Here is a 26,863-nt window from a genome sequence, read left to right as displayed (position 1 = left end):
CAATCAAAACAGTAAAGTCCATTATCTGCTTAAAAGGTTTTCTTACTGAATCACTATAAGACATGTTTAACATTTAAAATTGTGGACATTATGATGTTCCCATAATGCTCTTTGCTTTTATGCAAAGCACCACGATTGGGTTCTATATAGAGATACTGTGTTGCGCAAACTTGGCCGTGGGGTCACGCCCCTTGGCCCTGCCCCCTCCTTCATAAGAAGGCAGGGTTCCCTCAATAAATGTTTTCCATTTCCAGCACTGCACTTAACCCACTCCATGGTCCGTGGTTTTGGATGTAAGGTGTTGAGATTGGCAGAAACGTAGCAAAGGGCTGCTTTAAAGAGCAAGGGCAACCACGTGCACCACTTTACACTGGGAGGAGTGACGCTATCAGGGTGGGAGCCATGCCATTCTCCCTCTCAGCACAATGACTCACATGTGAAAGGCGTGAAGAATATTGACACTTGGCATAACTTTATAAGTGATGTCACTTCTACACCAACTTCTGCGCTCGACAAGCTTCTTCTGTGTGGCGGGACCCGTCTCGGAAAGTATACTTAATTTGAAGCCAGCCTGCTATCATGGAACCCAAATCATCTGATCTAAAGATTCCCATGTGGGGTACTTTAGGAAAATGTGGGCGCGTTAGGTAATGCTGTCGCATGGTAACGATAATTGAAATATTTCGAGTGTGGGTTCTTGTGCCCCCAGAGCACACAGTCAGTACTACAACACCATTGAGCTGACTGGGCTTCAGCCCCGCCCACCTCACCTCCCCCTGCCCCCAAAATGTTGGGCTATGTTGACTCGACCTGGCTGAGCTACAGATCTGGGCCAGACAGAACAGGACACAGATGTTAAAAGGCACCTGGGCTGGGCTGTTAACAAAGTGCCGGCCATTACTAAGGTACAGGATTGCACTGTTAGCACCTGCATTCATATGCATACATTTTTAGACAATTGAAATCGTGATGTGGGGTTAGTACTTGCATGCCAGCTGAGTGATTGGAAGGGCAAGGGGGGGCAGGAGACGGCTCATTCTCACATGAAGTGGGGGTGCTTTCAGACTTAACCGAGGGAGTTAACTGTAACATTGAAGCTTCACTGGAATAGTCATATTAGAATGCCTAAAGAAGTTAGATGCCCTCAAACAAATATGTCTGCCCCTCCCACACTGTCTCTGAAGTTAGTGCCTCTCCCAACATTTGACGGGTTAGCCCCCTCCACCCACCGAAGTGTAGGTTTCGTTGCGCCCCTGTACACAGCCCATATTACCGTTCTCGACCCTGGACGGCATATACGATTTCAGAATGGGCAGAAAGCTTCCCTTCCATTTGGTGGATTATCCACAAGTACAGATGCTGGGAGCCATGTCCCTTCTGGCCTAAAAGGCATGCGTTCTGGAAGAGGTTGTCTGGTTCCTATGGTGGCCCTGTGTGCCCATTGTATAGGGTGAATTGATCGAAAAAGGTCTCGGCAGGGCAGATGGGTCACACCACTGGCTGCTCCAAGCCGAGACTGCTCTCTGTAATTTCATGTGTGATAAAAACTAATATTACTCTGGAGTTTTCAGCAAATAGATTTTTCCTGGTTGCCATAAATACCTAAGAGACAAAACCCAAAAGTGTATTCCCTTTTGCAGCTTCCAACATAGATGAGCCATACTGGCCTGAACCAAATGACCTTCCCCAAGGAAGGACAGGAATAACTGCTGAGCAATGCACAATTAAACTGCGATGAGGCCCTTTTGGGTCTGGCCAACCAACACATACCATACACCTGTGTACAAGACCTCCATCAATGAACTCGAGAATTTAGACTCAATCGGCTCAGTCTCCCTTACTCTTGCTTTAGAATTGAAACTGAAAAGGTAAGAACTGCGTTCTATGATGACGAACTGGATGATAGAAACCCCCACGCACACCATAAACAACAGACTGCAACTCTAATGATTCAAGCTAGTACTTACGTTGCATACCAGGTGCCCTCACGAATCACAAACCCCCACTACACCCTAAATAACCAAATCACTTCTCCACCTCTGAACACTTCACACTACACACACAGAAAACCTCACACTTGCATTTCCTCCTATCCTTACTAGCCTAACCCACTCCACCCCTCTCTTTCAGATCCACCAGAGTGCCTGGAGACCATGCAAATGGCACTGGTACGTAAATCCCAGTAACCTAACACAACCTCTTCATGCCTGGCCATGTCATATTAACATTTGGTCAATTGTTGGTTTGTCACACCACCAAACAAAATCCTTGGCTAACCCGTTCTCGCAGCACTGTAATTTGTCAGATCTTGAAATCTGCCATCTGCGTCACCTGCACTCAGGACTCCGTACTTTTATCCCCACTCACCAACACCACACGTTTGGTACATGCCAGGGGAGTGCTTGCTACTAAGAAATTATACTTTGAAAATAGAATTGTAAATGCTAAATCTGATTAAAAAAGAACTGTTTAAAGTTCTTAAGGAGTTTGAGGTTAAGAAAACTAAGGACACTCCTAATAATAACTCCTGGTGCGCCGAACTTCAGCTATGTTTTTCTAAGAATATTAAAAATCATCAAAGCAACATCACTATTCAACAGAAAAAACTGTTATCCTCCAACAAAGATCTAGTGAAAACCCTTTTAATCGGCTGGATACGTCTTGTAATGTTATGCCCTTTGACCTTTTAGTACCTTCTGAGACATTATAGGGAAAATAGTTTCAGAACTCAGAGCTACGGTATGTGCTTCAGATATATGCCCTCTAGTCTTGTTCAAGAATCTATTCATCTTCTTACTCCTCTTTTGTTTAACATTGTTCAGTATTCCTTTAATACAGCTGTTATTCCATCTTGTCTAAAGGAACTCTAGATAACGCCAATCCTTAAAAAACCTACACTGGACCCGAGGGTGGTTAATAATTATCGCCCAATTACAAATATCCTGTTTCTGTTGAAAATACTGGACATGATTGCTTGTTTGCAAATTCAGGACCATATTGAACAGTACAGCATACTTAGTACCCATCAGTCAGGATTCCGTGGCATGCATGGCACAGAAACAGCTCTGATTGATCTGCATATAAACCTGACTAAAATGGCTGAGCAGGAAAAGCTTGCCCTTTTGATCTTACTTGACCTATCACCCGCTTTTGACTTGGTGGACCATTCATTACTAGTTGATAGGATGAGTCACCTAGTCAAATGTACGGATTCCTCTACAGCTTGGTTTGAGTCATTTCTCGGCCAAAGGTCAGCACGGGTGGCAACTGGCAATTTTAAGGCACCTTCAGAATTTCTGTTTTGCGGAGTGCCGCAAGGGGCCTGCCCCTCGCCTATTTTATTCAACATGTACACTCGCCCTCTGTTTGACATGCTTGATAGTGGGGGTACCGTCTACACAAATTATGCTGATTATACCCAGCTTGTCTTGCAACTTGATGGGGACTATAACACTGATCTCACCTTTGTAAATTAGGTTTATGACTTAATTTAAAATTGGATGATTTCCAATTCACTAGCATTAAATTGTGATAAAACGGAGCTCATGATTGTGGGCCCCCCCGGAGAATCCAGAAATTGGATTACCCGTTATTCGCACTTTCTCATCTCTGACTGCTGTATTCCGTTTAGTCCATACGTAAAAACACTTGGAGTTATATTGGATTGAAGCTTAAGCATGAATCAGCATGTGGCACAAGTGGTTACCAGACAATACATCGAAAAAAATTGGTCGACTGGACAAATGGTCAAACCAATTTCGTCGAAAACCAAATGGTCGAATTCTTTGTATTTTTTATTTTTACCCTTTTTTTTGTGGGGTCCCCCCCCAACTCCCTTTTTTTACTAAATAACCCTTTTTTCCCTAAACTACAACCTTAAAAATAAATAAATACATTTAAAAAAAATCGACCATTTGGTTTTCGACGAAATTACGTCGACCAAATGTCCTGTCGACCAAATGTCCTGTTGACCAATTGTTGTTGATGAAATGTCCGGACACCGGCACAAGTTACATTTTCTTGTTCTTATGTTAACAAGCTCATGCGGCAGAATAAACCTTATTAGAAAGCATTGCCTCTCTTGACACTGGAGTGATTAATTCTCGCTTAGGTTACTGCAATGGGCTACTTGCAGGCACCTCCAAGAAAAACCTCCATTGCCTTCAAGTGGTCCAAAACAATGCAGTCAGGGCAATCTGTGATCTAAGTCTGCACGAACATGTAACTCAGTCAATACAAGGTTTACATTGGCTGTCCATTCGGCATCGTATCTCTCACAAACTTCTTACCCTATCATATAAATGTCTCTCCAATCAGGCTCCCATTTACCTAGCTAACATGGTGGCTAAATCCTCTATTGGTCGCAATCTTAGATCATCTGATAATTCCCTGCTTTTGTTCCACGGTATAAATTAAAAGGTTTTGGGGGCTGTTGTTTCTCTATTCAGGCCCCTACTCTCTGGAACGCCATACCAGCATCTATTCGCAATGCCTCTTGCCTTTCTGGATTTCAGAATGCCATTAAGACATTCTTCTTCAGAATGACCTGGAAGGACAGAGGCCCATTCCCACATGTGCAATTGGATTCAATGGTAGAAGTCGGGTTACCTCTCGGAGCAGAGCATAGGGACCTCTAGTGCTGGAATACAGCGCTCAGCTCTAGATGTGGTTTCACCTAAAGTGGCAGGGTCCCCACACTTACATATATATATACTAGGGTCTACATTAGGCACACATGTGGGGTCACATGTTTACCCCAAAACAGAGGGAACGAAAGGTTGAAGGCACACTTAGTGTGCATTCGGTCTGGCATAAAAGATTGAATCCAATAATACCAAACAAGGGGAGCGAGGGTTGCCCCCCAGATCCCATAGTTCGGTATTATGGGTTGCGGGGCTGGTGTGGGTGTACCCCACATACATTAGATGTCCAGCAGGGGAAAAGCAACCGACATCTGAAAAGCTGAAATTACAAAATGCGAACAAGTGGGCTTCGCAAATTTGTAATTCAAGCTTTTTTCATTCGGTTTTTAACGTAGATCCGGGGTCACCTGTGGTAGGAGGGGGTCACACGCTTGCATGGAAGGGGGCAGGTAAGATGCTCATCTGTAGTGGATGGGGGTCCCTTGCTTACCTGTAGAAGGAAAGTCACTGTAACCTGTGGTGCATAGTCACCCAAAGAGGAGATCTGCACACTCACTTGTAGTGGGCAGCGTCATCTCCAAGGGCAGAATCCTATTCCCTCGATTAGGGGTGAGTCCGACCTAGATGCAAAGTCGGCAATAGTGGGTAAAGTCTCCTTTATGAAGTAGTCACCTGCAGAGGGTCACCTGTAGAGGGTGCTGTTGTATCTAGGGGCAGGGTCACCTGTAGGGTACAGACACCTTTATTGGGGGGAAATTCCAGTCTGCGGCTTTACCAGCGCTCCGTCCTTACCGTAGACTGTCCGAGAAGGCCTCCACAGCGTATTTGGACACGCAGTATCCGCCCCCATTGGCTGATATCCGTCCCAGCACACTGGCCATATTCACCACACGCCCAGTGGCCCGTTTGATCAAAGGCAGAAAGTTCAGTGTCACCTCGATCGTCCCAAATGTGTTGACAGACATGACCTTCCGGTAGTCCTGGACCGTCATCCACTCCGTCGGCCCAATAGGATTGGCCACACCTGCATTATTAACCAATGCGTAAAGACCTGCGAGAAAAAAAAGTGTTACTTATAAGGTAACAAATGTTTAGAGCAATAGGGGTCAGTGATTACATTAAATACTAAACGTCGTCTGAAATGTGCATTGCCAGGCTAAGGAACACCAGGGCTAGAGTCATGTCATCATTGGCAGCCTGGCTCATTGTCATAGAGTGACCTGCCTCCCCCATTGCACCTTGATAGAGGGGATAGACCCTAGTGCTTAAAAACACAGAGTGGCAAATCAGAGTATGGCTAGGCTGGGTCCTGGGGACAGCAGTTCCCAGTGTAGCAGTGACACCCAGTGGCTGGTCACTGCAAGACAATCCCTGGAGTATGGCCCTGGCTGGCGTCCTTGTGGAGCTGAGAGGCACCAGCCAGGCGCTGACATTCAGTGACGGCTCAGCAATAGCTGAGGTCATGGGGCAATGCTCCTTTAATGAATGATCGATGTACATTTACCACATCATGGTGTTTTTTTTCTTTCTTAATGCGCATCAATGTATGTTTTAAGTTTTATCAAAGAACATATTCATTTTGTACGCACAAGATTTATTTTGCCACTGCAATTTGTGAAATGAAATGAAATAATAGATCCCTTAATGCACCTAAGCTATACACAAATCTCCCAAAAAAATATCAAGCTCATGTCTAGAGTACAAAGGAGTGTGGGAACCTCTTTAATGAGAACGAACATGGGTCAAATACCCTGTTCTATGGAAGGTCTTAAACCCAGGAGGGTCTACAACCACGTTTTAGCTCACTGCACCCTTCACAGAGGAGCAATATCCATTTGCATATCAGTCTTTGTCCCACCCACAAGGACAGTCCTGCACCTAAATGCTCAGCAAATCTCCTCTGTACAAGAGTACCATCAGCAACCCCAGGCATGTGTTCAGCCTAGTCTGGCCTCATCAGTGAGGTGAAGCTGTGCCTCTCTAAGACACATTGAGCAAGGGGTCCACGTCTGCATTACCCTGGGTTACTTAGGCTGAAACTCCAGGTTTTACAAAGGAGTGTGGGAGCCCCTCTACTTAGAAAGAACGTGGGTTCCAATACCCTGTTCTATGGAATGTCTTCCACTCAGGGGGGTCTACAACCACATTTTAGCTCACTGCACCCTTCACAAAGGAGAAATAACCATTTGCATGTCAGTCTTTGTCCCACCCACAAGGGCAGTCCAGCACTGAGATGCTAAAGCATGGTTGTAGACCCACCCGAGTGGGTACCTCCCCATAGAACAGGTTATTTGGCCATGTTCGTTCTCATTAGCGGGGCTCCCAGACCTTTTTGTGCATTTTTAGGAACTTTGGGTTTCACCCTAGGTTAACCAGGGTAATGCAGATGTGGACCCCTTGCTCACTATGCTTAGAGAGGCACAGCTTCACCTCACTGATGAGGCCTAACTAGGCTGAAACACCTGTCTGGGGTTGCTGTTGGTTCTCTTGTTCAGCGGAGAATCGCTTAGCATTTTGGTGCTGGACTGACCTTGTGGGTGGGAAAAAGACTGATATGCAAATGAATATGTCTCCTCTGTGAAAGGTACAGTGAGCTAAAAACTTGGTTGTAGACCCCCCTGAGTGGGTACTTTCCCATAGGACAGGTTATTTTGCCATGTTCGTTCTCAGTAGAGGGGCTTCCAGACCTTTTTGTTCATGTCTAGAGTACTCCCTGGTAATTCCATTAAACTGAGTCCTATTTTTCCTCATCACAGTCCCAACACTCCAGACTATCGTTCTTCACCTGCCAAGTCATTACAAAAGAGGAAAGACTATATGCAAATCAGGCGTGGTCCCACCCTAACCCGCCCTGCCTTGCCCAGAGCGGTGCCAGAGGTTGAGATTAATTCTAAACCTTCCAGCCATCACCTCTTTTGTTTTGCTTTAGTCACCCCGAGTGGGACGGGTATGCCCAGACATGTGGCCCTTGCTTGCTGGGCCTAAAGACCAAAGCTGCTCCTCAACTGATGAGGCCGAAACATGTTTGGGGATGCCTGTGGTCTCGTGCAGAAGTGATGTGACCAAGCAGTTCGGGCTGGGACCAAGCATGATTTGTATATGGTCCTTCCCTTTTGTAATGGATTGGCAGGCAAAGAACGATGGTCTGGAGGGTTGCCCAGAGCGATGCCAGAGGTTAAGATTAATTCTAAACCTTCCAGCTATCACCTCATTTGTTTGGCTGCCTTTGAAAGGCTACCGGAGCTTGTGGGGATTGGTTCTGGGGATTTGGATGATTTTGGTGTGGCTATTAGGAAGCTTCAGGAGCATTATGAGACCAACAAGAATGTGACTTTTGAATGTCATTCATTTTTTCAGAGGCATCGGGAGCCTCTGGAGCCTGTTGAGAGCTATGTGGCTGTGCTGTGGACATTGAGCTATACCTGTGAGTTGGTCACTCGACAAACTCGCTGAGTAGGGATCAGCGTGTGAGGTGTACTAACAACGTTAAAGTACATGAGATACTCCTGGCCATCGATCCCTCTTTGGAACAGGTAGTGGAGTTGACTAGAGGTGTGGAGCAAACAGCACATTACATGAAGATCATGAGAGTTGAGAGGTAGAACAATGAGGTGTGTGCCATTAGGAACAGGAAAGTAAATGAGGGGAGCAGAGAGACAAAACGCTTCAAGTGTGGTAGTCCTAGACATTTGTCATCCAGCCTGTTTTGCCTGGCCAGGAATGCAAATTGCATCAGGAGCAAACGCAGAGGGCATTTTGCCCATGTCTACAAGGATGTAACAGTAAAGGCAGTGGAGCAAATGGTGTTTAGGCCAGAGTAGGAAGTGGCCCAATTGGCTCAGGCAACTGTTACTGAAGGGGGTGCCCGACACACAAATTTGAGATCTCTGCTGTTAATGGGGGCAAGAAGGGTCCGCTGGATAATATTACTGTTAACGGTATGGCGTTGTCCATGAAAGTCAATAGCGCTTCTCCGTGGACAATTGTCTCTGGGGAGACTTCCGCAAATGTTTTGAGAGGGAAATGTTCAAGATCTCGTTGAGCATGTTATTCAGCCGTCTGGGTATGGTGAAGTTGAAATTGAGATGTTGGGCAAATTTCAAGCCACCATAGAATACAAAGGCAGGAAATGTACTGCTGAGATTTTTGTGGCAATAAAAGGGTCGTCCCTCCTCGGTGGGACAAACAAGCTAGCCTGGGTATCTGCATTCAGGCTAATCTGGAGGAGACAGACATGATTGCGTAAATTCAGGATAAGTGGGCTATATAATTTCCAGAGGTGTTTTCTGAGGATCTGGGGAAGCTAAGGGATTTTGAGCATTTGATGAGAGTGAAGTATAATGCTACTCCCGTGGTTCCCAGAGTGCGGCCACTGCCTCACCATTTGCGGGAACAACTCAGAAATGAACTTGATATGTTACTGCAGAAGGGTGTCATTGAAAGAGTTGCAGGTATTGAGTCGTTGTCCCCTCTAGTATTGGTTGCAGAGAGCAATGGAAACTTAAGATTATGTGTGGGCCTCAGGGACCTTAATAGAAACGTTTTGGTGGATTGTCATCCCCTGCCTGTCATCTCGGAGGTTTTGGCTATGCTGGGTGAGGCCAAACTAGTCGCTGTGATAGATCTCTCAGCGGCCTATCAGCAAGTGCCTTTAGCACAGGGTTGTCAAGAACTCCCGGCTTTCGTCAGGATGCCATTTGGCTTAGCTTCAGCAGCTGCAGTATTCCACCGAGTGATGGAGAAAGTCCTAGAAAATGTGAAGGATATTGTGATTCTCAAGATAATCTGTTGATTCATGTGGGTTCGACTGTGGAGCATGACAAGATTTTGAGGGAGGTGTGTAGTTTGAGAGAGGCTGGGCTCACAATTCAATGCAATAAATGCAGAATTGGTGTAGAAAATGTGGAATACCTAGGTCATTACATTTCGTCTGCGGGGATCGCCCCGAAGCACAGTTTGTTAGAGGCAATTAGCCTTGCTCAAGAACCTAAGGATAATGATCAAATACAGTCTTTCCTAGAGTTATCTCAGTACTATCACACATTTGTACAGAACCATGCTGTGGTTTCAGCACCCCTCAGGTCTTTGCTCAAGAAGAGAGTGAAATATGTGTGGTCGGAAGAATGCAAATTGGCTTTTGCAAGTATCAAGGAGAGCATTGCAAATGCTCCTTCTGTTGGTAAATTTTGTATTAAGAGCAAGACGTACCTGATGGTGGATGCCAGCATTTTGGGATTGGGAGCATCGTTGACACAGAGTGATGGTGGTGGGTAGGAACGAGTGGTTGTCTACGCTTCCAGGCGCCATACGAGCGCAGAAAGTAATTACTCAGTAGTAGAGAGTGAGGCCCTTGCTGTGTACTTCTGCATTTTAAGTTTTTTCCTTTGGGGTCAACGATTTATGGTCAGGACAGACCCCAAGCCTTTGGTACAAATGTTGTCTGGTGTGGGGTGGAGAAATTTCTCGCCCAGAATTTCTAAATGTCTTTTGAGGCTGCAGGGTTACGACTTTCACATGTGTTCTTTACCTGGAAAGGAAAGTTCTGTGGCATATTGCTTGTCGAGGTTACCAGTTGGGTCCTCTGTGGAGGAGGCATCATTAGGTGGAGAGGAGTTGGTGGTAGCCAACATTGAACATGGAGCGGTTAATGAAGTGGAATGGGAAAGTGCAGGTTTAGAAGATGTTGTTGAGGTCCATTATGGAATGGAAGGTCGTTGGAGGGCCCAGCAGAGAGTGTTTGGAAAAGAGGTTTGAAACGTACTTTGAGGTTAAGGATGAATTGTTCTTTGTTTGGAGCGAGGCTCAGGAGAGGGACGAAGTATGTTTCTCCAGAGAGTGTTAGAGGAAAATTGGTGGATTTAGTTCACCAGGGCCATTTGGGTGCTAATTATACAAAAGGGAAAGTATGTCAGAGTTACTGGTGGCCTATGATGGACAGTTGTTTTGAGAAGGAAGAGATTGTGTGAAGTGGCTTGCGAGTAACAAGATCAAAGTGGTTTGGTAGATGCCCCTCATTTCGGTTGCAGTTCTGGCTCATCCATGGCAAAACGTGGCGGTGGATGTGATGGGCCCAATTCAAGGATTGGGGGATGATTACAAGCATTTGTTTGTTTTGGTGGAAGGCTGTGAGGGAGGCTACCACTGTGGAATTAATTATGTTTTTTGAGATCGTGCCTTTCAGAGATAGCTTTCCAATGGGGTTGGTGACTGATAATGGTGTTCAGTTTTGTTCTGAAGTGCTGAGATTTGTTTTGAAGGAGTATTCCATATCACACGCGTGCACTGCGTTGTACCATCCCACGGGCCAATGGCCTAGTACAACGTGTGAATCGATTTTTGACAGGGGGAATTCAGGTTTGTGTGAGGACTTTCCTTTGTCCAGCTTATCAATTAAGGTTGTTTTTTCCGTTTTGTTTTCTGTTCTTGGTTCTTTTTTTCTGATTGGTTACAGGGGAAAGATATGTTGGGTTCCATTTTCTTTTTCAGTATTCTTACTTTAGAATTGTTATGCTTTAGAATTGTTAGGTGTGGTACTATTTATTTATTTATTTATTTATTACACTTGTATAGCGCACAGGCAGCTCCAAGACATCACAGCGCTGTTACTTGTAGTTACACTTAGTTACAATACAATACGGGAGCAATACAATACATTATGCATTTAGGTGAGACAGTACATTACATTATGCATTCAGGCAGGTGTGAGTTGGGTAGCTGAGGTGTGGCGTTTAGCTTTGTGTATGTTTTTAAGTTATGCTCTGTGGTACCAAGCAGCAGGTGCTGCGCTCCGCAGGTCCAATCAAGCTTCTTACCTGCCTCTTCCACTGATCATCCTTTCAGGCAGCTTTGCAAATATCATTCAGAAGGGGCCCTCTTTGAGGCAGCCCATGGGGAAGATATCACCCTGGTAGATCTTCACAGGACTTATTCTGCAGGTGAATGCATGGCTGCATAATATGCCATAAAAATAGCAGACCTGATCTATGTGCTAGGTGTCATGTTCATGGGTTCCTTTTCCACATGCCCCAGGCTGACGGGACTCTCCTAGTTGGGAAGGGTTTACTATTCAAGTTTGTGCTCACTACTCTTGCGATGTCCAGGAGGTGCAGAACGTTGGCCACCTCAACTCCCTCATCAGCCGACAACGTGGAAAGTGGTTGAGTCTCATGCAAGGGAAAAGCAGGACGTAGGCTGTAATAGAGATGAGGGGTGAAGGGTATGACTGTCATGGACAAATCTAAAGTGAGGAGGGGTGGAAAGAAGACCCCCTACTTCACCCATAACTTCTAGCGAAAGTGGTGGCTATTCGGAAAAGACACTTGTAAGGGAGAACATCCATCTATCTGAATGGGCTCAAAGGGAGGAGAGGACCTGCCCTGAAAACATGCTGAAGACACTATGTAGGAAAAAGAGATGGATTGGATGTGGATGCACAAGACTGAAAGCCCCTTAAGAAGCCAATTAGGATTCTATCATGCCAAGAGGAGCCAACTAAGATCTGAATGCATTCATAGCTGCAAGTTGCGCCCTGAGGGAGGAGGTAGCCAATCCCAAAGAAAAACTTTGATGTAAGCATTCCAGAATCTGAACTGGATTGCAAGCTATTGGTCTAGTTTGGTATTAGCATGCCATCTGACAAAGGAATTCCAGTGTCTGGAATAGGAGGCCACTGCAGGGGGAATCTAGATCTCTGACTAGTGAATACTAGTGCGGTGGAACACCCATGGATAGCCATGCCTTCAGATGTAGGCGACCCAGGATCTGTTGTGATGGACAGCTGAGTGGAGGAGGAACCATGGGGAATGGGCCAGGAATCAAGGGAAAGCCATTGGACAATGGGAAATCAAGTCTTCCTGGGCAATTTAAGGATATGAAGATTACCCAAGGCCTCTCCCTCTTGATTCAGAAAAGCATGGAATTGAAGGGAATGCAAAAAGAAAGATTGAGGGCCACGGCGAACAGAGGGTATCCATACCTATAGCCTTATCTTCCCTTCCACAGTAGCAGTAAAGCAGGAGTTGGCATCCTTTTTACAGACTAATAGGTTTATTGAGGGATAACCAAATAATCTGCAGACTCTTTGGAAAGTTGTAGTGCTCAGACAGTAATCCAATGAAGGGGAGCATACGCCCCTGAAAACAAGGCACCAAGAATGTAAACAGCCCTGATGGGGTGTAGGTGTTCCTCTGCCCAGTCCAAGATCCTTGCTACCACTTTCAGGTGATGGAGGGTGTGGGGGGTCAGAGTCCCCCTTTGTCTTTTAAATTATGACCTGGCCACCTGTTTGTCCATATACATTAGCACCAGTCCCCCCCCCCCGCACCCTGAAGAGATGAGGGTGAAGTGCATGACCTCTGATAGCTCTCTACACTTAGAAGATCTCAGAATAAAGTCCTAGGACCAGGTCTCCCTGTACAATGAGCCACTGGAGAGCTAGACTCCCTGCTAATCTGCTGAGGGTAGAAGGCTGGGATTGGAGCTTCAGGACTCTGCGGGGTGGGAGAGACGACCCCCTCCTTGGTCTTGAATAGCCCCTTCCCCTGAGATAGCAATAGGGGTGACTTCCTTTTGTTCAGAAGGCTTGCAATGGGTGGAGCAACCTTGCCAAGTGTCCAATATGGCCTGGTGACTGGAGGGTGCATGCTTCAGTCTATTGTACAGGTAGGGATAGACTGAGAACCCCTTGTAATGGAGAATACTGACTGGGGGCTGGGTAGCAGGGTGGGTGGATGGTCTGAGTCAGAACTTTTAGGAGGACACATTGTGCAAATTGCAAGCCAAACATTAGGGACTTGAATTGTAACTGGGGTTCCTCAGGAGCTTCTTGCAGAAGACATGCCTCTGATGTGAAGAAACGCGTCATTCTGCCCAACAGAAGCAATGATGTCACCTGGGGACAGAATAGGAATCATCAACTGTAATGCCTCCACCTTGAATGGTATGTGGATGACATGCCTATTCAGTCCCCAGAGGTCAATGACTGGCCTCCATTCCATGTTTTTACCATTTGTAAATTATTGAAGAAGACTCCCCTTTCACCATTCCTCCTGTGGGACCGGTACAATGGTGTCTTTTGCCATGAGGATCTGAATCCCACCCCTCAGATCCATTTTCAGTGGGTTTCTGGGCCAAGAACATTGTAAACGTGAACACAGAAAAACCTCACTAATCCTCTACAAGACACCCTGTACACTTCTTAATCCAAACATCTCATCTCATAAGCCCCTGACTAAAACACTCTGATGACTATTTCTAAATGATGATGGTTAGTGTAGTTCTCTTATACAAAACCATCAATTTCTACAACACTGTACGACTTCTCCATCACCTTCATACTTCTGTTAGTTATCCTGCATGGCAACGTGATAACTAACGATAACCAACAGAAGACTCAAGCTTAAGCAATGGCAAGATGGACATATTTTTAGATCTCATAAATTGCTCCACATTAATCCATTAGGGAAATGTAGGTTTGGATATTCTAGGTCCTTTCGACCTTGTTCATACTTTTATTCGTCCTCTGTGGATAAATAGGAAAAGACGAATCCTCATGTTTCTATTCATGGTGCCTTGTTCTGCAGTCTAGGAATCAAGGTTTGTACACCTTAACGTTTTATACCCCTAATTTGAATATACGGTACAAGTTGACACTTTCGTTTTCTTTTCATTACCTTGCCACTCATTTGCCCCTTCACATCATGGGAACTGTACTTATTTGCCAGTTTCTGGATTGTGCGACCATGCCATTCAATGGCTCTATTTTTACTATTTGGTTGTTGCCGTCTCCACAATCGTGTTGATGTCGATGGAGTATTATGAAACTGCAGAGACTGCTTTAAATATCGAGACATCAAGAGCAATATTTGCAGTTTCAGTGTACTCTGTCAGCGATATTATTGTGGAAAAGGCAACAAACAAATGACAACCACATTAGGCAGCATATAACGCAGCATGAGGTTCAAAATTATTACAAATGAGAGCGACAGGCTTGCATGAGTCAACCAAAACAGCGGCATTGAACGGCATGGCCATTTAAATCGAAAACTGGATGAACACTTAATTTCCCAGGACACTTAGAAACATAAGAGTGGGCAATCTCAAGAAAAAAAGTGTGTCAATACATTCAAAATAGATGTATTGAGCGTTAAAATGTACAAACCTTGACTCCTAGGCTACATGCCAAGACCAGATGAATAGTAACAGAGGATTCCTGTTTTCTAACTTGTACAGAGAAGGAGGAATGAATGGCTGAAAAAATTCAAAAGGGCCTGGACTATACTACACTACATTTCCCAGACATGTTCAGGATGAGCAGTGTGTGTCCGGTTAGACATCGCAAAGGGTGAATAGTTAACATGGAGACTTCATGAAAGCAAAAGTCTTTGGCCCTCATTACGACCCTTGCGGAAAGCGACTGACCGGAGCGCCACATCGTAAATAGCGTTTCCGCCATTGTACGAAGGAGCAAAGTGCGGCCCATTCCGACCCATCGGGCACGAGCACCACGCCACGGCGGAAGTGCAAAGTCCGCGATGGCGGAAATGACCCCAAAACGGCCCACACCGCCGCCGTACGGCGCCCTAGGTGCAATACCGCCACCCCTCTTAGCGGTCACCGCAGTGTGCGCCTACCGGAAAGTACGGTGCCCGGAAATATACGGAAACGGAAGTTAAAACATGGGCCCGGAACGGGAAACATCCCGGCGTACACCTATAAAAACACCAAAATCACACAACCACTAAAATCACTACCCTGAAACACACCCCAACCCGTCAACCACCCTAGCGAAACCAAGAAAAATGGGAAAAGTAGCGAAGAAAGCGTGCGACCGCAAGCGGCAGGTCCACTTCTCCCGTGAGGAACTCACCGTGCTAACAGAGACCCTCCAGGAGAATGCTGCCGTCGTCTTCTCCACGCAAATGACCAGGACGGCACTTGCAAACAAGAAGGCCATATGGGCTCTGGTGGCACAGCGGGTAAGTGCGGTGGGGACCGCACCCCGCACCCCACAGCAATGCCGCAAGCGATGGGACGACCTGCGGATACGCGTCCGCAGCATACTCTCTGCCAACCGCAACATTGCCACAGCCACCGGGGGAGGTCCTGAATCACCCATCAAGTTGACCCCCTGGGAAGAAATCTGTGCCTCCACCATCGGAATGGAGAGCATAGAGGGAGTCGGAGGGATGGAGAAAGGAGTGCAGACATCCGAAGATTCAGGTAGGTGGGCCAGATAAAACAATGCCAAATCCACAAAGTCCAACCATGTGAAGTACCATGCGTCCACATAGTGCAACAGAAACACATGTCCAGGAGAACGTCCACACACATCGGCCTGAAAGCGCACGTCAAAACCCACAATAAATACATAAATAATTAAAAACCCCTAATACACGCACTACACGTGCAGCAGGCACACCCTAACTGCAGGCTGCCAAACAACTGCACCCTCACTCCACACACAAATCAAAGCACCTCCAAGACCCCGACCCAAATCACCCTCAGGTACCACCCCAATGCATGTGATACAATGCCATTCCAATTCCCACTGACCCATCAATAACCCTCGCCCTCCTTTACTCCACCACAGGGTCCGATCCAAACGACGAGCTACAGGACACCCTACCAGCACACCTGCAAAGAGGGCCAAGACCAACGGCCAGAGACCCTCCACCTCAGCTGCACGCATCAAGACACGGCAGCAGCACAAATCAGGTGGCAGCACAGAGGAGGGAACATCAACAGGCACCCCAGCAGCCAGCATGGCCACAACACCACCACCACAGGTCCCCCCAATGGATGCCACAGAAGGCACTGCCTCTGGTGGCAGCAGCACCATAGGTGACACCCCATTGATGGCAGCATGCTCGGACACAGAAGACGGGGATGTCGAGGTCAGATCCATCCATGACCTGTCCCAATCCCCCTGTCTGTCCCATCCCGTACAACATGAGGATACCACGCAGGTGCAGCCACAAGACGACGACTGGCCATCCCCCACAAGCCCTGTGGCAAGGCAACATGAGGACAACAGCCCCTCTGTGACACCACCGCAAATGGCCATGGCCCAGCAGAGGCAACAGTCCCTCGACAAGTTAATCGTCCAACAGCAGCAAATGGCCACACTCCTCAAGGGCCATGCCGATGAATGTGGGGGCACCAAGGCAGACATAGAAACATCAACAGAGACACTTAGGGCAGAAATGGAGAGAGGTACAGAGACGCTAAGGGCACAAATTGAGAGTAGCACCGAGAGCCTGAGAGTCCAAATGGAGAGTAGCACCGAGAGCCTGAGGGGGGAACTGCATGCGACGTCCAAAGACGTATGTGCCGAACTTGCCGCAGTGCGCCGTGTGCTCACTGAGCTCTCGCAAACCCTTAGGGACATGCATGGACGTGAGCAGGCAGACACATCATCCGTTGCAAGTTCCGTCCAGGGCAGCCCCCAACGTAGATCTGGAAGGAACCTGCGCTCCACAGGCAGGGGTGCCCCTGATACCCGCAGAGGGGGCATGCAATAGCGACAGCCCACTGACAATGAGCATCTTTGGACACTGGTGTTCGGGGGGGAGGTAGGAGGGTGGAGGGGGTGTGTTGGGCTCACTTGGGTGGCGGGTCGATAGGGTGTTCAACATGATATCACATATGCCATAAAAAGTGCACGATCAACCAATGAGAAGTGTGGACATTGATCTTTGTGTACTAGGCCATCATAGGCGTACAGTCCATATTGTGCATGTCCCAGACACACGCAGTGCCACGAGTCCCGTGTCCATGTATCAGCCACCAGGCGTGAGTGCTAGAAGCATACATCAATGAGATGCTGACGAATGTCACGGCCCTCCGGTGCCTCGCAGACTCCATGAGGTGCTGCCACATCCCCACCCTCATCATGACCATCATCAGGTGCTTGCAGTTCTGCGTCAGGGGGCATGGGCACATTTCTACGTACGCACATGTTGTGGAGCATGACACATGCCATCACCATCTTTGCAACCTTCTCATGGCGGTACAGGAGTGCCCCGCCAGACCTGCTGAGGCAGCGGAAACGGGTCTTCAGTAGGCCGAATGCCTGTTCAATGACTACACGGGTACGTGAGTGGGCATGGTTGTAGTCCTCCTCATGCTGGTCCCGTGGGTTCCGGACTGGTGTGAGGAGCCATCTCTTCAGTGGATATCCAGCATCACCTGTATGTGGACGAGAAACGTATGATGTGGAATGCCATTGATACGTACGCACACCCCCCCCCCCCCTTCCTGGCAGGTCATTGACAATTCACATACCCCACATCATCATGCATGTAATGAGACTCACCGAGTAGCCAGGATCTGTTCCCTGCGTGTCGCTCCATGTAGCGTGGTATTGTAGAGTTCCTCAAGACCATAGAATCATGGGTTGATCCAGGGAATCGGGCACAACAATGTGTAATGATCCTGTTGGAGTCACACACCATCTGTACATTCAGGGAATGAAATTGTTTTCGGTTGCGGTACTGGGCCTCCATGGCATGTGGGACGACCAATTCAACATGGGTGCAGTCGATGGCACCAATGCAACCCGGTATGCCGGCAAGTGCATGGAATCCCACTTTTGTGTTGGTTATTTCCTGCTCCGAGCGTGGTAGAGAGATGTAGTCGTCTGCGTGCTGCAGGAGGGCATCGAGCACTTGCAATAGTGTCCGTGAGAACAGTGGCTGAGAAATGCCATGCAACTGTCCGACTGTGTGCTGGTAGGTGCCTGTGGCCAGGAAGTGGAGTACAGACACCACCTTCAGTAGGGGTGGGATGGCGGTTGGGCTATCTATCATGCTGACAAGGTCAGCCTGTGTCATGTCCACAATGGCGGCTATGGTGTCCCGGTCCAGACGGTAGAGGGTGTGGATCTGCTCATCAGTGAGGTTGAACGGATGTGCTCGGAGGCGTTGAATTGCGGGCTGCCTGCGTGGTGGTAGTGGCTGTGCTGGTGGGCCTTGCTGGCCCTGCCTTGGCCTCCTCCTCCTCCTGCGTCTCCTCCGTGCGGCTGGTTGTAGTTGGTGTTCGTCTACTTCTTGGAGTCGGAGCACTTGCAGTGCTATCAGGTCCCCCAGGGCCAACATCGCGAGTCCTGCCGGTAGCATTTCGGTGTGGTTGTGGGAGGAGACTGGCTGTGCAATTTATGTGTTTTCAGGCTGTATGGCCTCCACCTGTGGTGATTGATTCCACCTGTGCAAACTGCTCTCCCCTTTGGCCGAGCACGTCCCGCGCACAACGCTGCAATTCGGGGAATTGTATCTTGCTATTGCAATCATGTATTTGTACCCGATGGCCGTGTAAGATTGGTTGATATGTTCATTCTGCTGTGGTCCCATTGTTTCACATACTATCTGTGCAGTCGCGAACAGACTTGTGAGGGGTCAGTGGGACGTAGTACTCGAGTAACGGTGGGCCCTCATGCATCACTGTACCGAGTTGCAACGACGGGCGGGGCGTCCCATTCGTGGGTGAAGGCAGTTGCCATTTTCACACACAGCCGCACTCGATGGAATAATTAGTGATTTCAAACGGCCACAGATGCCTTTTCGACGTGATGTTGCAAATGAGGAATTCGAAGGGCGGCGCTTTCGGTTTCCAGCTAGCGGCGAGGAGATGCCCACAGGTCTGACTGCAAATGTAACGTTCTATTGTTCTATGTCCTTGAGACAGGGCCCATGGCGAGGGAGCAATGATTGATATGAATAGTTTGGGATGCGCAATAGCTACGTGGGCGATGAGGCCGTCCGTTCCCAAATACATGTTACTTCACAACACTGGAATTACGGGCTGGGGCACTGTGGATTTAGCAGGCTGCATAACGCACAGACTCAATGGATGTTTCTAATGTTATGTGAGTAATTATTCAGGCATTTTGATCCCGGGATGAGGGAATGATGGATGGATGCATGGGCAGGTGATTTGATACAGAGTTTGCCATGTACAGGGCTTCTTGGGATCTATCCGCCTCCCCTACGCTATGTGATGCAGGGCTGCCATAGTGGGACCATCGTCCATCTGGCCTTGTTGAGCCCTCCCTGTCTCGAGGCGCCCTCAGACACTCGTTTGTGATGGTGTTTGCACCTCGATATAGATGGTTATGAGTCGCAAGTGGTTTTGGGGTGGTGATGTTCCTTTGGAGTGGGCTAGCATGCATATGGCTGTGGATTTCGTGTGATCATTGAAGTGAGTTGTTGGTATGTAGTTCTGATGGCCATTCTGTTCTTTTTCTTTTCTTTTGGTTGACAGGTATCTCCTCCCCTTTTGCCACTGCCATCTGTATGCCACTCCTGCAGATGGATTTTACTCCCGACACCTGCTGCTTCGTGTTAATCAGTGGAGCAGCATTACGATCTTATGGGACGATCGCCAATGGGCCACATGCCCTTACGCAGTACTGGTGGCTCGGAGCAACATTTCGGCCTTTCAGCTGGACTAGTGCCTCCCCATTGGGACGGCCCTGCGGTTCTGTGCGCTTCCATGTTGCCTTTTCGTACGTGAATGTGGCTCTGTGTACCATGGGGGAACAGGGCGACACACAGGTAGTGGCTGGTCATTTCTTGCGGAAGCAGCCCACAATGGTGATTAGTGTTTTGGAGTTCATGGCCTGATGGCTGTATGTGCTTGGTGATTTTGATGTGCATAAAATTTCTATTCTGATTTGGCCCGTGTAGCGTTTTTCTTTGCAAGTGATGTGGCATATGCCTATTTGGGGGGCGATGTATTGTGAGGAGATCTGCATTGGGTTCCAGCTTCGGGGTTTAGTTGCGTGGTACTGTGCTGTGCGCGTTTGCCTACGAAGCCCAGTGAGGTCAGGGATGGGGGCTGCCAATATGCCAGTTTGAATGTTGTCATGCTCAGGGGCGGGGGATTGGGTTTTGTGTAACAGATGCCGGTCAGCCAGGTGGACTGGTTGAATGATGTGGTTTTCGGAATATTGCTGGTCACAGGTGCCTGTGTTTGCGTGCGTTTCTTGGTGGGGGACTGTGGTCATGTCCATTGGGATGGCTTCTGTATTCGTGCCATCTGTGCCCTGCAGCTCCCATTGGCCCCTCTTGTGTTTCTTTTGTTCGTTGGCATGCATGGGTGACTTGTACATTTCAATGGTTGCATTGTGGCTTCATTGCACCTACGGGGAGTTGTACTTTGTGGGCAGGGAGCGGTGTACAGGCACTCAGTGGGGCCGTTTACGGTTGATTCGCGATGCCGTACTTCTCGCCATGGCGGAATGGTACATTCCGCCATGCCTGATGGCGTTAGGTACATGTCCGCTAGGGTCGGAATTGGCGTACCGTTGCACCATGGTGGTGTTTGCGGTTTGGCATGGCGCGCGCGCGCGTGCTTGGTGCAGTTAGCGTTGGCGTTCACTACGGTGTCGCTAATGGCTTCGTACTTTGCGGTGACGGGTCATAGTCGCACCGAGCGCTATTCGATGGCGGTATTGCATTTCCGCCATCGTTTTTCGATTTCCGCCAGGGTCGTAATGAGGGCCTTTGTGTCCTTGCATAAGGTTGAGTCTGTTGATGTCGTTAGTTATCACTTTGCCATTCCGTATAACAAGTGTGAGTATGAAAGTGATAGAGAAGCCATGATGTGTCGTGGACATTTATGGTTTTGAATATACAAGTAGGCCTGCTATCATTCCACTCGTTTTAGTAGTAATCAGTGGAGCGTTTTAGATGCTGATTTCAAAGATGCAATGTCTGTCCGGGCTGAGATTAAGAATTGTATGGACTGTCATGATGAAAATTAGTAAGGTTGTTCTATGTTTATGTTCACTGTGTTCTCCTATTTATTTTAAAACCAACCTTTGCAAAACTCATGGCAGTAGTATTTTATTTATTTTCATCATCTGGTAAGGATCTAGTAACTATGTCTGGTACAATCTTGTAGATTGCTCAACACCAGGGTATAGACCTAAGAAGTGAAATGTAGAGGCGTTTGGGTGTGGTGATTATGTTCCATAGTTAGGTTGATTTTGTTTTTGTAACCATCAGGTTGCTAGGCGATACATTGTCAAACATTACATTATGTGTGTTATTTTGTTTGACAATTGTGAGAAACCTGAGGGTATTCTCAATTCTAAACCACCTGGATCCTTTTCTCAGGCCATCGCTCTTGGATTCTGGATTGGGAGTCGGGTACAATCAAGTGAGACATGGTATCCCTCTTTTCCTGTTGAGGACCAACCTAACCCTCCCGCGACCTTTATGGGTTACAATAAAGCTGTTCCCCTCATTTCCTTACATGTGACACTTGACAGTACTGAGATGAAGAAGAGGCGACTAAGAGTAGTCAACACTATACCATTTGACCACTAGTACTAGGATGAAGAAGATGTCTGCAAAGTGTTGCATGAGTCAGGCATGTCTCCTTAATAAAAGTCAGGCAGACCCAATTGAGAGAGTACATCTGCAGCCTGTTAACTGGTTGCAGGTGTATAAAATGAGAGACAGAGAACACCAACAGGGAGGCCTGTGGGGGAGAGAGACCAGCATGGGACCCTTGGAAAAAGGAGGCAGCCGTGGTAGGACTGTAGAAGGAGCCAGGATGCCAGTATATATCCCAGAGGGCTTATGGGATCCAGGAAAAGCGGCCCGTGTCATTTCCGCAAGTCTGTGAGCCTCTGTGACCCTGAGTGAGCAGTAGGAGCTGCAGGAAAGCCAAGAGCAGAAAGGATGCTGTCTGCATCCATGAAGCGGCATTCAGATTGCAGAGGGAAGCATCCGGCAGATGAGCTAGGCTCGTAGTGGTTGGCTTCCCGGCTTCAGAAGTGCAGAGCCTGAAGCCGGTGAGTGTCAGGAGGGCGCTCGAACACTGCAGCACTCCTAGTAGACCGAAAAGTAAGTAACGGTCGTGATATTAAGTAACACAGATTCATATTGAATACCGAACTAAATGGAAACCGTTTAGCAAAATAAACGCATAGTAAATGCCAAACTGAATGGAAACTTTAAATGAAGTAAAACCAACACATGTTGAATGCCGAACTGAATGGGAACTTCAAAATTAAGCAAAACAAATGCCTATTGAACATTCAACTCAATGGAAAATTCAAAGTTAAGCAATATGAGGCCATATTGAATACAGAATATATTAAACAACGAATTGATTGAAATCTTGAAACTAAACACTTTTAATATTAAATGGAATAAAGCCTTGTGGGCAAAGCAGATAAGTGAGAACCCTCCAAGTGCTGATCTGAAAGTCAATGACAGAAAAGGGAACGGGTGTGAGAGAACACCATAAAAGCTGGGAGAAGAAAAGAATAACCCCACAGTGAACTTTTATGAATGAATGCAGTACGGCAAGGCCAAAGACTGGCAAGAGGTGTGTGACACGTGATGGCAGGGCCATCAGGCTGATAAAGGGAAGCCAGAGGAGTATAATACAGCACATACAGCCCAGAAGTCAATGGTGTGAAACTAGGTGAAGGTGATTTGGTGCACAGGAGCCAGTGCCAAGGAACCTGGGTGGGTTGAAGAGCCCAGGGATCCTGGTTGTACGACCTGTGATGGGTGGACTGTGTGGTCTAACAACTGCGCCTGGACCAGTGAGCCCTAAATGCTGAAACCCAACGACATTGTGAAATAAATCCATAAAGGCACTGTCAACTGGTGAGGCAAACCAGAAGGAGGGCAAAGTGGACCTTGAGTTGTGTGAAACCTTTTGAACGACTGGTGAAGATAAAGTCCTGGGGAAGGGAACCGTGGGACTTGAGAAACCACACATGTCGCCTTGAGAACGGAGCCTCAAGACCTTTTGAGTTTGAACTGTGTTGCTTGGACCTTGGGGATGGGAATCCTGAGGATTGTTTGGAACCGTTTTACCTGAACTGGAGGATGGTAATCTTGAGGCTTGTTGTGGAACTTTCTTACACTTGGGGAAGGGGAGCTGAAAGAGAGCTGGGTGCTGGAATAAGCTCAGAACTTAACACTATATCTTTTATTATTGACATCCCTACACACTGCTTAGCTTTAGTTGTGAGGGCAAGTATATCCCTACACACTGCTTAGCTTTAGTTGTGAGGGCAAGTATATGTTTTGGACAGAGACAGGCTTTTAAGTTGAACTCTTTGCCTTTCCTTCAGGTAAGGAAATCCCACCTTAGCAAAGGGCGAGTTAGGCCTTCTACCATCCTTACATTTAATTTAATAAAGTATTTCATTTGGAACTTTAAGTCTGTTGTCTGTGTCTTGCTTCGTGATGCCTTCACACAGTCCACCCGAGGATGAGTTTAACTGATCGTTTATAATGCACTTAATACCAGAGACCAGTCTGTGAGCGTGACACCAGGATTCAACCCTGTGTTGCTCTGCTGTGTCTTGCTTTCAAGACAAACACATTGCCCGTGAGCTACCCCTTTAAACGATGTGGCAATATAAATCTTGGACTTACATCATACCTTTTCTCTTAATGCTAACACATTGCTGTGCTGTAAGAAAGAAAAAACAGTGGGTTATGACAAATGTCATAGATCATTCATTAAAGAGCCTTTTGGCAACTGTTTGTGGTGTTATACACAGCAGTTGAGTGCAGGGCTTCTAGAAAAGTCTCAATATTATTTGCTTTAATCTATTGAGTTTCTCTGGACTGCAGGGTAGTACAGTCCAACCACCGGATATCGAGGGTTATTTATTATAGGAAGGTCTTGGATGGTACATACACAAACTGCACATTGACATTTAGTGACTTATTTTAGGGTACTCTGTGAGTGCCAGAGGGAGAAGACAGGCACATGAACAGCAGTGGCAGGCTGTGGCTGGTCACGGGGTAATATTAGGAGAGACTAGGAGCATTAGGGAAGATCTAATGCGATGTGGCTCACTTTGAGAATAGGAAAATGCCGTACAACATGGGCTCAATACATGTGTTGAGCTGATTCAACGCTTCATTCGCCTAAAGTTGATACATTGAGTACCCAGATTGGTTGATAATGGTGACACTGATTATTACAGCATGTACAAAGTGGGAGACTCCACTTTGAAACACTATATAAATCAACACATTGTTAGTATTACAAGATCATGGAGAGACAGACAGACCGCATAGCAATAATGGCAGCCAGTGACCATTTATAGACTGCCATTGAACGCGGCTGCTGTTCCATACTCACCTTTCTCCCCCACCTCTTCTGTGACCCACTGAACAGCCTTCTTAATGCTTTCAGTGCTGGTGACATCCAGTAGGGTGGTCTTCAGGTTGGTGCCGTTCTGCAGGTCGTCAGCCCCCTTTTGGGTCAAGCACCCAGCCAGCACCTGGAAGCCCTTGCGGTGTAAACGGCGTGCCAGCAGGTTCCCGAAGCCTGTGTCGCAGCCAGTGATGAACACATGCTTATCACTGACTGTTTCGATGGTCCGCCGGTCCCTGATGAACCATCCTATGGCCCAGATAATGAGGAAGGTCACCACGTAGCACCACATGGTGGTGGGAGTGTGACGACCTGCAAACACCAATGCACAGTCAGTACTGCAGGGACATAGTGCACAATCAACATTTTATATCCTCGACCTGATTTTCCAACCAAATTTGCCAATCGGTATATTGAACTGCAAGCCTGTCAGTCTCCTTCACAAACCTTTCCAACTATCGATGTCAACCAAACACTGCATGAGACACCTAACAAAACCACATTCACCCAAAATATCCTATTGTGCCACATAACACCTCCCCATAAAATGTAATGTATATTTTCAATACTGGCATCCTAGGAAAGCTCTTGACATGCCCAACACACACATCCTCAAGCCAAAGCCAAAACAGCAACCCACAGACCCCTCAAACGAAAGGTGGAAGGACTGCATCAACAAGGCAATGTTAATTATTAACACACAACAAACCTCACACAATACAAGTTAATCGCTTCGAAATGCCAAGAAAACATGTTCTTGAAAGACCAATTTCCTGCGCAAAAAATCACATTTGTGAAAAACAAAGACACTTCAGCACCATACATATACCTCCAACACAAACACAGAGCAATCAGGATCCAGACACACAGAGAATGGCATATTTAATAAAGCAAAAAAAAAGCTAACGAGTTTCGAGAATAAACAAGTAACAGTGAATAAGTAAAATAGCCTGTGTGAGTACCGTGTGGACAAAACCCATTTCACATCCACAAATACGTTTCCAATAAAAACAAAGACCACTTCATCTCAACAAAGCCATTTTCATGACACACATGCAATATTACCTGCACGAAGCATTTTTGAAGACAAACAACACGTCACCTCCAGAAAGCCATTTCTGAGGCAGAATTAAAGGAGTCTTGCCCCGAAATTCAACAATACACAAAAGACTCCCAAAAGCTATTAAAAATGTTTATCTAAGTATTAAATACAGGTCCAACTACAACCCACAACAATTTTATTTATTTATTTATTTATTTGCATTGTGGTTAATACATAACCGTTTTGCAAACGAACAAACATGCAACACATCATAAACACAAGTCAACAATACCAATACAATACATTTACACCATTTGTAAAACAGAATCAATAACATTTAAAACTGTGTTACTAAAAGATATTTCATTGGAGTTTAAAGCCCAATTCCATAAATAGTCTTCAGAAGATAATACATGATGGTCAATTAATCTTGCCAGCGTTTCTTTTCTCACGGATATGAGGCTTGAACACGACACCACTAAATGCTTTAATGTCTCCACCTCTGTGCTGCAGAACCTGCACAGTCTCTCGTGTCTTGGAACTCCTGTTCTCAGACCAGACACTTTATTTGTTGGAAAAAGATTTAATTTAAACCGTAAAAAGTTCACTCTAAAGGCACGGGATTGATGTTTATATAAATAAAATGGTAGAACCTGTTGTCAAAAATTGTCCAGTAAAATAGATGGTATTCCGAGACCCTGGTTCTGGTTAGAATCCAATCTAATTCATATAATTCACATTTAACCTTACCAGGTGAGACCAGTAGCTCCATAGAAGCACGCCCCAAACCCCCAAAATATGCGTGCACTTGCCAGCCCAACTAGACAGCACTTTACAATTATCCAGGTCCAGGTCTATCTTGAGTTTTACTAACCATGAGCAGGTTGAGGGCCACAAAAATGGCAAAGGTAACTGTAATAGTTCCCAATCTATACACGCTTCAATCGAAGTCAGGCCCAGTTTGAGTCTAATACGACTAATCAGTACCCCCTGCGGGAGTGCCAAAGTTTTTCTCCAAACCGCCACCTCAATCTTTTCC

General features: G+C 46.8%; 1 protein-coding gene across 3 annotated transcripts in view; it reads right to left on the bottom strand.

Moving 5' to 3' along the window:
- Positions 1-26,863, bottom strand: part of RDH5 (retinol dehydrogenase 5) — a 274,923-nt gene that overhangs the window by 33,726 nt on the left and 214,334 nt on the right. For all 3 annotated transcript variants that reach the window (XM_069653727.1, XM_069653728.1, XM_069653729.1), the window contains exons 2-3: positions 24,768-25,094; positions 5,436-5,694 (exon numbers count right to left, since the gene is read on the bottom strand). In XM_069653727.1, the coding sequence (XP_069509828.1) occupies positions 5,436-5,694; positions 24,768-25,074 (566 nt within the window). In that variant the 5' untranslated portion in view covers positions 25,075-25,094. The remainder of the gene's footprint in view (positions 1-5,435; positions 5,695-24,767; positions 25,095-26,863) is intronic.

The sequence above is a fragment of the Ambystoma mexicanum genome, chromosome 3q, assembly GCF_040938575.1.
Source record: "Ambystoma mexicanum isolate Mex_15411 chromosome 3q, UKY_AmexF1_1, whole genome shotgun sequence".
Lineage (NCBI taxonomy): Eukaryota > Metazoa > Chordata > Amphibia > Caudata > Ambystomatidae > Ambystoma > Ambystoma mexicanum.
The sequence above is the reverse complement of the archived record's forward strand: the minus strand, read 5'-3'. Positions and strand labels throughout refer to the sequence as shown.